General features: G+C 54.5%; 1 protein-coding gene and 1 non-coding gene across 2 annotated transcripts; one reads left to right on the top strand and one right to left on the bottom strand.

The window, feature by feature from the left end:
* Positions 1-2789: 2789 nt before the first annotated feature.
* On the bottom strand, positions 2790-9841 carry HMOX1 (heme oxygenase 1). Its single transcript, XM_070411005.1, has 5 exons — positions 9681-9841; positions 8276-8396; positions 5925-6416; positions 4610-4706; positions 2790-3509 (listed from the first exon to the last, which is right to left on the bottom strand). Exons 1-5 carry the CDS (start codon positions 9701-9703, stop codon positions 3385-3387), a joined length of 858 nt encoding a protein of 285 aa, XP_070267106.1. The 5' UTR covers positions 9704-9841; the 3' UTR covers positions 2790-3384.
* A 2557-nt stretch (positions 9842-12398) lies between these two features.
* Positions 12399-12505, top strand: LOC139007742 (U6 spliceosomal RNA). Its single transcript, XR_011470906.1, has one exon. It is a non-coding gene; the product is annotated as a U6 spliceosomal RNA (small nuclear RNA).
* The last annotated feature ends 279 nt before the right edge of the window (positions 12506-12784 follow it).

Below are 12784 nucleotides of genomic sequence, written 5' to 3'. Positions count from 1 at the left end.
TGCGGCCCAGCCAATATAACGGTTGTAAGAAACGTTTTAATAAAACTTTCGTAACTTAATTTTTACAATATCCTGTTATACATAATTATTAATAACGAACTACTAAGTTCGCTAATGACTGTTGAGTATGATCGTGTTGCATTCATTTCCCTTACGCACCTTACGTGCAGGTGCACATTTCTCTCCACTAATACCAGCGGCAAATGTTTTAGCAGCCGATGGCCGCGTCATTAGTCTTGCACTGACTTGCTTGGTGTGCGCAACAGGAGATATTTCGCTTTCGGAGAACAAGAAAAATAGATTTATTTGCGTTACGCTTATTCGTTTGTGCAGTTATTCAGTGTCTGGTAAGTTAATGTTCAAGAAAAATATCAATTTTTATTAAAATTCTATTATTTTGTGTTAACGATGATTCATTTCAGCCCTCTGTATTCAGCATGTCTCTATGGAAATAAACATACGTTTCTATGAAAATTGAAGCTTTTGCTTTTTGCAGCCCACATAAACGTACACCTTGTTTATTCGGCCCATGTTTGCCTTTGAGTTTGACATGCTTGTCCTAACCATTAGGGCCTAAAGCATCTGGGACCAAAGTCGTACGATCTTGGGACTTGACGTTTTCATAAACCCAGATGGTGTTTTGTTTTGTTTTAAATTGAAGATTTTAAATTATTTGGACATGCTTAACATTTGCGAAAATTCACGATCAGATTCCCAACCTAGCTTGAAAAATAGGAAGATTTGGCAAAAATGGACGCATGCTCCAGCAGCAACAAGGGCTGCATAATCTCCCCCGTTTTTCGTTTCCATCCCCCAACAGGAACTGGGAAGCACTTTTTTCTTTGCCACCGCGTTCACACAAACATATACTTATGGGGAGTGTTTACAATGTGTATTTTTACAGTGTACAAAAAAAGATATCAAACCCTGTCTGGTTTGGCTCAGTGGATAGAGCGTTGGCCTGTGGATTGAAGGGTCCCGGGTTTGATTCCAGTCAGGGGCACATGCCTGGGTTGTGGGCTCCATCCCCAGTAGGGGGTGTGCAGGAGGCAGCCAATCAATGATTCTCTCATCACTGATGTTTCTTCCTCCATCTCCCTCTCCCTTCCTCTCTGAAATCAATAAAAATATATTTTAAAAATATATATAACAAGCGAATTTGAAATGGGCTTTTCTCACTGACACTTCACGGAAGCCCCTCTGAGTGGACAGAGATGGAACTCGTTCTAGTTGAGAGCTCCTGAATTTCCCACAGTGTGAACAGAATGCAGATTATTCAGCCATTTCCCCATTAGTGCAATCCCAGGTGGTTTCTCTCCGCCCTGCCCGCTTCCTGTCTTTGTCACTACAAACAATGAATGCCCATGCCCTTCAAGGAAAACTGGAGGCTGGGTCTTGGGTGCCTACCATGTAAACACACACATCTCATAAACAAACTGTGGCTGCTGGGCCTGGTCGCCCTTGGGAGCTTGTCATACCGTAAACATGAGTCCAGACTCCAGCCGGGCCACCTTTCCAAAATCAGAGCCTCCCAGGGTGGGGCCCAGGGCTCCCGGGGGCGTGGGGAGGGTTCTGATGCCACTGTCCGTCCGCAGACTGGCGTTGGGACACCGCGGGGCCCTCCCACCAGCTGTGGGAGGGAGGTGTGTTATTATTCCACCAGTGAACAAAAGGGGACTAAGTGATTTGTCCAAGGTTCCGCACTTAGTGACAAAGCAGGGCAGGGACAAAGGACCTGCTAATTCCCAGGCCTCATGTACTGGTTTTTCTTATTTATTGATTGATTTGCTGTTATTGATTTCAGAGAGGAAGGGAGTTAGAAACATCAATGATGAGAGAATCATTGATCAGCTGCCTCCTGCATGCCCCCTCCCTGCCCTCCCCACACACACACACACACACACACACACACACACACACACACAACCCAGGCATATGCCCTTGACTGGAATCAAACCCTGAACCCTTCAGTCCACAGGCCGACACTCTATCCACTAGGGCTCATGTACTAGTTTCTAAGGGAGTGCCTTGTCCCCTGCGCTCCCCAAGACCCCTTCAGCAAAAGGCTTTCCCTCTCCCAGATGCAGGGGGGGTGGGGGGGGGACTGCATTTGTAATATTCCAGTGGCTTTGGGGACTTCGGGAAAGGCTTGGGTTATGGATGGAGCTGGGCAGACAGGGCGTAAACCCTTCCTAACCCTCAGAGCATGGTAGCTCTCCTCAGATTTGCTGTGAGAATTCAATGAGATGACATAGGTGAGGTGACAGGCAGTACAAGGCTCACTTAGCAAGAACTCAAAACCCTGGTCGCCCTTGTTTCATTATGTACAGTATTGGCATGTCATATGCATCCCACTTGCTTCTCGAGACAGGCAGGCGAGGCCTGTTTTCATGCTACAGGAAACAGAACTGAGCCCGCAGAGAGGTTCGTGACTAATCTTAAAGGCAGAGCTATGAAGCAGAGCAGCAGGGACTTCAACCCAGGGGTCTCGCCGGGTCCCTAAGATTCCCAGTACAGGACTCGGATCGTATCCCAGAACCCGCTCGTGTCAGCCTAAGAGGGCGAGCCCATCCTCAGTCCAGGGGAGCCTTCCATCAAGCAGGGTTCACCACAGAGCTGCCCACCAACTGCTTGAAGCTCACCCACCAATACTAGTCTCAGAACAGAAAACATCCAAACCAGCCCATGCCACCCACACCTTCATTCCTGCTCCCCACCGTTCAAGACACAAGTGAGGGAAAGGCCCGTTCCCCAAGGGGCACAGAGCCAAGAACAACACTTCACGTGACTATCGGGCAATGCAGTTTATTATTTACAACGTTAGAGACCAAGGCCACAGTGCTGTTAAACACCTCCCCCAGCACCCAACCACCCCACCCCACCCCACCCCCCAAACCCACCCCAACCCTGCTATTATAACAGAACACAACAAAATACCACAGGCAGGCTGAGCTGGGAACAAAAAGCGGCTCCAACAAAAACAAGACAAACACAAGACACAACATCCTGGCACATTTATATGAAAAGTGCCCACAGGGCAACGGTCATGGCAGGTCAACAAGCAGACCATGAACCCGGGGCACTTGGAGGTTCGGGCGGTTGCTACTTCTGGCCACGTCTTCTGGGCTCTGCTGCAGGAACGGGGAGGGGGGGGGAGGGGGTGTCTGAGGGCTCGGCAGGACCCCTCGGTCCATTATGGAAGTTCAGGTCATCGGCTGGATGTGCTTTTGGTTGGGAAGACGGCGCCGACTCCTTCCTCCCTGCCAGAGAGGGGGGCATGGGGGTGCGGGAGGAGCGGACAGCTCCCCATGCCCACGGGATCTGCCCTCTCTAGAAAGAGGGCCCTCCGCTCGAGTCCACGGCCCAGGAGCCAACGCGCTGCGTTCACATGGCGTAAAGCCCCATGGCAACCGTTGCCACCAGAAAGCTGAGTGTGAGGACCCATCGGATGAGTGGTGCCTGCGAGAAGACACTGGGCTTCCCTCTGGGGGTCTCCGTGGGCGTCAAGTCTGAAAGCGAAAAGGGGTTCATGTCAACAACAGGTGGACAGAGGTGGGGTGTCTGAGTTCACAGAAACACAGCAGAGGGGTGTCAGCAGTCTCCAGCACAGTCCCCCTCAATGCCAGGATTCTGCTAGAACACAAACAAGTGGCCTTCCAGCCATTGCTTGAATACCTCCAAAGACAGGGGGCTCACTACCCCTCCAAGCTGTCTATTATTGCCCTTTCAGCCAGCTGACACTGAGACCATGCCCTCCAGGGGTACTCCAAGGGAGCACACTTTGAGAACTGGTGCCTTAAGGCAATGTCACCTCATCCCACCAGGCGGCCAATCCCATAGGGCAGGGGTCCTCAAACTGCGGCCCCCGGGCCACATGCAAATACAAATATTGTATTTGTTCCTGTTCTGTTTTTTTACTTCAAAATAAGATATGTGCAGTGTGCATAGGAATTTGTTCATAGTTTTTTTTAAACTATAGTCCGGCCCTCCAACGGTCTGAGGGACAGTGAACTGGCCCCCTGTTTAAAAAGTTTGAGGACCCCTGCCATAGGGACTGCCATGTTCCAAAGTTTGCCGGCACAGGTCCAACAGAGGCGTCCAACGTGGGAAAGCCACAGGGCAGGTGGGTTAGGGTGGCACCAAGCAGGCGGTGAGCTTCCCCTGAGCCTCCGAGGCACACGAGGGAGGGACTAACACACAGCAAGACCCCACGGTTACGTGTCTCCCTAACGTCCCAAGGCAGGGTAACCGCTGGGAGTGGTCGCAGACTCCCCACCCCCCCAACAGGGGTCTCTGTTCAGGAACCATTAAAGGGCCTCAGAGAAACCCAAATCAACGGAGGAAGGCTTTGCCCCTGACGTCGGAGGGTCCTCTGAGTGCAAGTCTCCACTTCAGAGCCAATGAACTAGAACTAACTCAACTGCCCTTGGTTTCAGGGATGGGGAAACTGAGGTAGGGGGAGCTTACACGGCTTGCCCAGCGTCACACACCGAAGGCTGACCTCCTGCCCTTTGGCTTGCACCCCACTTTTTATTTAAAACATTCAGAAGACGGAAGAGTCAAGAGATACCAGAGCCCAGAGGAGAAGCCGCTGCCCGGAGGCCCTCACCTTGCGTCCCGCTGCCGGCCCGCCGGCGAAGGCCCGGCTGCGAGGGGCTCTGGTCCTCTGCGTTCCGGGGCAGCAGCTCCTGCAGCTCCTCAAACAGCTGGAAGACAGAAGACACGTGTCAGGGAGGGATGGCACTAGCCCAGCTGCCGGGGGATTGGGAATCTTGCCAGGAAATATTGAGGACAAAACCCCTAAGAAAAACATTGTACCTTTCCTCCAGCTTAAGAGGTGAGATGTCACAAGTGCATTTCACTCGCTTGCCTGCCTGCTCTTCTCCAAATGCTCCCCAACACCCACCCTGGACCGAGGGTGCCCTGTCGCCACTCAGGGCCTTTGTGTCTCTATGCGGAGCACTATTTTGAGCGTGGTGCCGAGTCTATGCCGCCTGCTTTCCTCACGACTCAGTGAGCCCCCCTGGGAAAGCTTGTTTCACGGGGGTGTTCGCAACGAGGAAGCCGCAGCTCCTACAGGTGAAGTGCCCCCAACCCAGGCTAACCACGGGATCAGGGGGCAAGAGCCAGCCCTCCGACGGGGTTTGGCTCAAAATCCCATCCTTCTCCAACCCCTTTCTCTCTGAGAGACATGGATTTCCTTGGAGGATCCACCGACCAGGTTTGGTTTGCTGTTCGGGGGACTGCAAGGAAGGAGCAGGGAGCCCAGAGACCATGAGCTTGGAGTCCCGTCCCCAGAGCGCCTCCAGGTGAGGGAGAGCGACAGGACTGTTCAACATCCAGGCCAGGAGGAACCTCACCCCCCCACTCGGGACACCCCCCACCTCAGTGTCCACAAACCCCTCCTGCCAGGCTTTCCTCAAAGCACCTTCCCCGGGACTTGAGGCACTTCCTGGCTGGGCGGAGAGGCCCCAGGTCAGAGGCCACATCTGGGGCACCTATAACCTCTGCAGTGCCAACCTGGCAACACTCAACTTGAGTGTGTCAGTCCTACAACTGTGACACTCATGCCCCCACGATACCCCCACGAGAACAGCAGCTAGCATCAGAGGGCTGCCCCTGTGCTAGGCCCCACGATGGTGACTTTACTGGTATAAACCCACACAACTCTAAGAGGCAGGCACAATGATCCACTCATTTTACAGATGGGGAAACTGAGCTGGGGATTAAGGGACTTGCTTAAGATCATGTAGCCACTAAGAAGTGGCAGAACTAGAACCCAGGCTTCCGAGTCTTGGTAACTCTCTACCCTCCAAAATCGCGCCACCCCCGCCCGCACCCACCCCCACCCACCCCACCTCCCACCTCCGATATAACAGAGGAGCAACAAACTGGAGTCAAGCCCTGGGCCACCAGACCCTCACCTGAATGTTGAGCAGGAAGGCGGTCTTGGCCTCTTCGATGATCTTCCCCTTGACCTCAGGGGTCATCTCCAGAGAGTTCATGCGGGAGCGATACAGCTGCTTGAACTTGGTGGCACTGTCGATGTTGGGGAAGGTGAAGAAGGCCAGGCCCTCGCCAGAGCTGGGCAGGTCCAAGGCCTTCTGGGCAATCTTCTTGAGCACCTGGCCCCCCGACAGGTCGCCCAGGTAGCGGGTGTAGGCGTGTGCCACCAGCAGCTCGGGCTGCCTGCGCCCCACCTCTTGGAGTCGCTGCACGTAGTGCCTGGTGGCCTGGGTGTAGGGGATGGTCTCCTGCCAGCGGGGCCCGTACCAGAAGGTCAAGTCCTGCTCCAGGGCCGCCCTGCGGTGCAGCTCTTCCGGGAAGTAGAGGGGGGCGTAGACCGGGTTCTCCTTGTTGCGCTCAATCTCCTCCTCCAGGGCCTTGTAGATGTGATACAGGGAGGCCATCACCAGCTGAAACCAGAGAGAGCAGGTCAGGACCCCCATCCCAACAGCAGCCCCCATCCCCTCCCCAGGCTGGGCTCCCACCTCCTGCCTGCCCCTCCGACTTCCCCACACTGATCACACACAAAAAACTGATGACACACTTCCTGAGCCTAAAGCCTTTTTACCCTAGTGGGTAAACACATGGCCTCACTTAATCCTCACAAAAACACAGGAGTTGCTATCCCCATTTTACAGAAAAGCAAACTAAGGCTCAGAGAGGGTATGAGATGTTGAGGTTGCACAGCCGGTAAGAAATGACACTGGAATCAAGCCCAGATGCTGCTAGGAAGCCATGGTGGCTCTGAGCAAGGGGATGCCTGAATGAAAGCCCGTACAAGGGACGCAGGTGCCTCTACCTTTGACCTCTGGGTGGCCGGCTGCAGGGTCCCATTCTCCCTCCTGAAGGCCCACTCTGAGCCCCACCACCTCTGGCTGCTGGGCTGGGGGTGACACGCCCAGTGTACCGTGGCTGGGGAATTCCTGTTACACATAATACTCTAGCTGTGCGACCATGGGTGAGCCACTCTCCCTCTCTGGGAGATCTGAGGTCCGAGTGACTGCAAGTCAGGCCTTGGTCCCCACCCCCTGCAAAGGGAATAATCCTAAACGATGGAGCAGGACGACACAGGTGAGCACTGGGCGCAGCCTGGCACACAGGTGCAGCCTGGCACTCAGCACTGGAATCGGAGGCCGTGGTGGTGATGCATGCCACCTCCTTCAGCATACCCTACTCGAGCACTGGGTCCTCTCACGGACTTCCTGCCCACTTTGAACTCAGTGGCTTAGCGGTAAGATTGAAATCTCCGAGGGGTGGGGGCGGGGGCTGCGAATGGGGTATTCCAGCAGTCACTTCCTGCTCCCGCTGCCCCAGCCACTTAACAGCAACTGGGTGTAAGTCATCTTTTTGAGGCGGAAAGAGGAAGACAAGGAAGAGGGAACAAGGGCTAGAGCCAGCACCCACAGGATGGAGGCAAGGGCCCCAACCCACCTACAACTGCTTGTTAAATCCCCCTTCCTTCGCTGGAGCACCTCTGAGGCTGGGAGTGGGGAAGGCCCAGGTTGCAAAAGGGAAGGGTGCCCGGAGTGGTGGGATAAAGCTCCCTGCCCTCTATGTTCAGCCTGAACAAGCCCTTCCTCCTGCTGATGCTTTAACACCAGGCACTTGTCTGGTTCTTTGTCAAGTGCGTCCTATTTGCATGAATTGCACAACTATGCTAGGAAATAGCAAAGTCAGTGTCTAGCATAAAGGGAGTGCTCAAGAAAACCCAATTCACAGCTGAGGGAAAAGTTGCTTAGGAGGTGAAGGTGAGGTGTCCACAGTCTTACTGTCAGGAGGAAATGGTGGAGCCAGGGCTCGAACCCATACTGCCTCTTGCCTTCAAGGCAGATTAGAATTAAGGCAGGACACAAGCTCTGAAATGAGACCTACCTTGGTTTGACTTTGGCCTTTCCTATGTACTTACTGGCCGTGTGACCGTCTATTAATTACTTAACCTCTCTGAGCCTTCCCTTCCTTATCTTCCTTTTCAGGGTTGAGGCACAAATTAGATACCAAGTGTGTAAAACGCCCAGCTTGGAAAAGGTGCTCAGTTGATGGCACTACTTGCCCCAGCCCCTCCACAATACTATGTAGCAGGGTATGGATTTGCTGTGTGACCTTGCACAAGTCACCTCCCCTCTCTGAGCCTCAATGTCATCATCTATAAAACGATCCTCTCAGACATTCCTATCTGGTCCCTCAGCATCCCTAGTCCCAGTCCCACTGAAACACCTGCCTGAGCCTTGGGCACTCCCACACCTGTCATACCCTCCACCAGGACACATACCTTACAGCCTTCTCGAGTCACCTGGCCCTTCTGGAAGTTCCTCATGAACTCGGCATTCTCTGCCTGGGTGTGCACCTCCTTGGTGGCCTCCTTCAGGGCCTCTGACAAATCCTGGGGCATGCTGCAGAGGGAGGGGAGGGAGGGTGAGTAAGGGGTGGCTATGAGCAGGGTTCTACCAGAGGTGGGGCTCTGAGGGTGCCCCGCTTCTCCACAGAAGTCAGTCCAGCCTCCCATCTATCTAATCCACAGGCCACATTCCCAACTGCCTTAAGATGCAGGCCCATAGCCCTGGCAGGGTAGCTCAGGTGGTTAGAGCATCATCGGGATACGCCAAGGCTGTGGGTTTGATCCTCGGTCAGGGCACATACAAGAATCAACCAAGGAATGCATCAGTAAGTGGAACAACAAATCAATGTTTCTCCCTTCCCCCCTCCCTCTCGCTCTCAAATCAATCAATAAATTTTAAAAATGTAAAAAAAAAAAAAAAAGATGCAAGCCCATCAACACTCTTCAGTCACTAAGAGACACTGTACTATGGTTCCCAAAGCCGAGGGGAAACCCTGGCAGTTATTCTAAGGAAAGGGAAGAGGAGGCAGCACAACCCCGGAAGCGGCAGCAGAGGGCAGGGCGAGCGCTGTACTCAGTGTCTGATTGCGCCGATGGGCTTTTAGAGCGAAGATTTTAACTCATTTATTTTGTTGAGGTTTCAGGTCCAAATCTCATTACCCCCTATAATATACTCATTATAAAATACTTCCTGTGTTAAAATGTCCGAGTAAAGCTTCGCTTTACTAAAAATAAAATTAAAAAGTTTCTTTCTGGGAGTATTTCTGTCGTATGTCTGTATCTATATTTCCCACAGAATTGCCATTTCTCCTTTCTCTCCCACCTGCACCTCTTCCAAGAAACAAACACCCTCTGTTCGGCGCATACAGATCAGATCCTTGGGAGACGGGAGGGAGCCAGAGGGACAGATGACCAAGGTTCCAATCCCAGCCAGACACCTGCTGGCGGAGCGACCCTGGGCTTGCTGCTTCCTCGGCTGTGAATGCGGACACCGAGGCCACAGCGAGGTGAGAGGGGGGCTCGGCCCAGGGTGGGCCCCGGAAAGCCCACACAGCCAGGCCCCCCGCAGCCCGAGGACCCGCGGTGACCAAGCGGGGCACCTCCGAGCACACGCAAAAGTGCAAATACTAACAACCAAGCTGGACGCCGGAGCAACACTCCCAGGGGTCACCCACGTCCCGCGCCAGGGCGCGGGCATGTCGGTCACCTTCCAGCCTCCAACCAACTCCCGGGTACAGAGAGGATCGGCGCCCAGACCCTCCTCGCCCCCAACCCCGGGACCGACCGGCGGCTCAGCGCGTGGCTCCGGTCCCGTCCCGGTCCCCCTCCCAGTGCTTGCCTGTCGGGCTGCGGGCGCTCCATCTGGGCGGCTAGGCTCACTCGGTGCTGGTTCGGGACCGGCTCGGGACTGGCTCCGACGGCGCTGGCTCGGGACCGGCTCGGGACTGGCTCGGGACTGGCTCCGACGTCTGGAGGCGGCGGGAGAAGGCGAGCGAGTGACTGCCGAGCCCGGCCGCCTCTATTTATACCCGGAGGAGGGGTCACGTGGCTGCCGCCCCACAGCTGATCCCGTTTCTGGCGCCACAGAGCAACACCCTCGCCCGCCCCCCCGGTCCGCGCCCTGGCCGGCGGGGGTGGAGGGGGGGGCGGGGGCAGCGGTCACATGAGTCTTGGCAAACAAAGCAAAGCTTTTAGAAAGAGAACGTAAAAAAAAATTAAATGCTCATCTAGAAATCTGAGCAGTTGTGTGTGATTTTGCTCCTTCCAAACGCCACCCCCCCCACCCCCCAGGGATGGGGCTTGAGGCCCCCCAGGAGTCCGAGGGTTCCAGAGAACTGGGAGGAAGCGCGTCTCAGAGGTGGAGGCTGCTGGGCAGCAGGGTCCCCCAGTGACCAGGGGCTCCCAGTGACCAGGAGCTCCCCAGTGACCAGGGGCCCCCAGTGACCAGGGGCTCCCCAGTGACCAGCGGTTCCTAGCCCTCAGTCCAGGCTGCTTCTCATTCCAACCTGCAGCCCCGGGCTCGGCTGGAACAGACGCCCCCCACCCCCACCCCCACCCCCACCCCAGGGCAGAGGAGGCCAGGGCAGCGCGGCTGGTTCCGTCCTCTGTCCCGCTTCGGAGCTCGCAGCCCTCCCCCCGCTTATTCAGCTTCCTGACTTCCCCTTCCCGCTCCTCAAGCCCAGGAATGATCCAGACGCTCTTCTCCTCCTGCGATCTGCCAAACAAGCCCCCCGCCCCCCATTCCACATCCTAATTCCAGAACCTGCGAATGTGTTACTTCCCAGGGCAAAGGGGATTTTGCAGATGTGAGTAAATTAACGACCTTGTAATGCGAGATTATCCTGGATTATCCAAGCGAGCCCAATGCAATCACAAAGTCCTGGTAAGAGCCCGGGGGCTGCAGGGTTACCCACACAGAACGGGGTGTGACAAGAGAAGCGGAGGACAGGGAGAGAGGCTAGGGGATGCTCCCTGCTGGCTTTGAAGGTGGAGTTAGGGGCCACCAGCCCAGAAAGCAGGCAGCCCCACAAGCCAGAAACAGGGAGCAAGTGGATTCTCCTCAGAACTCCAGGGGGAATGCAGCCCTGCCAGCCTAGGACTCTGACCTCCAGAGACTGAATTACATTAACACTGAATAGGTTAACAGACGCTGCGGATGAATTCAAGGTTACAGGGAGGGCATCCTGGACTTTCTGGGTGGGCCCAGGCTAATCACATGCCCTCCTGTGAGTACAGAACTTTCCCTGGCAGTGGCCGGCAGAGAGATGGCGAGTGAGAAGACTCAGTGTTTGCAGTGTTACATCGGAGTCAAGGCAGAGCAGGCCCCAAGGTGGGACCAAGGTGGCAGCAGCTGGAGGTCATCGTGGCTGGAGCAGAGAGGAGAGGGCAGGTGGGAGATGAGAGCAGGGAGAGACCAGGACCGAGCCCACAGGGCCTGCAGGCCGCGGCAAGGGCCTTCTGTGAGTGAGGGAGACTGCAGGGCTAAGAGGAGTCATGGGCTATCGCTCCAGTTTTCCTGGCGACCGTGGTGAGACCAAAGAAGGCCCAGGACAGGAGGCTACCGACGGCAGTAATCCGGGGGGAGATTGATGGAGGCTTGGACAGGATGGGCTGAGAAGTGACCTAGGATAGTCCTATGCTAAAGGCAGAGGCGGCAAGAATTTGCGAATAGGGAGGGGGATGTGAGAGAGAATTGCACTCCAGGACAACGCCAGAGTTTGGGGGTCAACCGGCTGGGAAGACAGACTTGCCAGTTTACTGCGATGGGGGGAAGCTCGGCAGCGCAGTGTCAGACAAATAAATGCTGAGATGGATGGACAGGGGCTTGGCAAACAAGGTGGTAAACAGGAGTCTTTTGTCCTTTTCTAGAAGTTTCACTTCCTCCTGCCTGCCTGGAAAGCTGCCCTTTCACCCACCAGAGGGAGGCTGAGGAGGCAGCCAGTGACTCAGCAAAATCCGCCTGGCTCCGAGAGTCTCCCCTCCCAACCATGACACAGCAGAAATGCTGCTGCACGTGGCGAATGAGGAAATCTCGACTCAGCACTCCCGGCACCGCCTGCAGCCTGGAAAAAAGAGAAGCGGTTTGGGCTGCAGGGAGGGGCCAGACTGTGGCTCCGGAGCTTCTAAAAGTGAAAAGCAGAGGCGAGACCCCAGCTAAGGGGGAGTCTCTTGTTTCAGCTGGACGGTGTCCAGGAAAATGGAGAGACCCCCTCCTGAGCACCCCTGATAAAATGAGGTCACACGGGCTTCCCTGAGCCCACACAGACCCCAGAGGACATGCCTCGGACCCAGCAGGCAGGGACCTGGTGGCCATGGGCAGCCTAAATGGAGTGACAAGCCCCATTAGAAAACACCCCCAGACTGGAGAGTGGAGCTGCCTAGGTTGTCAGCAGGGTTGAAACCCCACCACAGACGGGGAAATGTTTGCTACACGTGTGACAGACAGAAGGTGAGCATTCCTCATGCAAGAGCTCCCGAAAGAAGCCAGGAAAGGTTGACTAACATTTAATACTGGTGTTAACGGAGGAAACATTCAAACCTGTGAAGCATTTTTTGAGTGCTCACTTCGGCAGCACATATACTGAAATTGGAACGATACAGAGACAATTAGCATGGCCCCTGCGCAAGGATGACACACAAATCCGTGAAGTGGTCCATATTTTTTTTTTTGGCTCCGTATATGTTTATTGTAAAGCACCACTCTAAGTAAACAATGAGCAATGGAACTATGTGACTGCATGAATTTTTCATCCAACAGGGACAATCTCTCTCTCTTTTTTTTTTTTTGTTAATCCTCACCTGAGGATATTTTTCCATTGACTTTTTTTTTTATTTTTTTTTTATTGCTTAAAGTATTACAAAGAGTATTACATATGTCTCCTTCTTTTTCCCCCCGCTTGGCATTCCCCCGGCCTCCCCTAGGTCCATATTTTTTTTTTAAGA

This window comes from Myotis yumanensis, unplaced genomic scaffold (assembly GCF_028538775.1).
Source record: "Myotis yumanensis isolate MYYU_CA2020_CCGP unplaced genomic scaffold, mMyoYum1.0.hap1 SCAF_3, whole genome shotgun sequence".
Taxonomy (NCBI): Eukaryota; Metazoa; Chordata; class Mammalia; order Chiroptera; family Vespertilionidae; genus Myotis; species Myotis yumanensis.
This window is presented reverse-complemented; position numbering and strand designations above follow the sequence as displayed.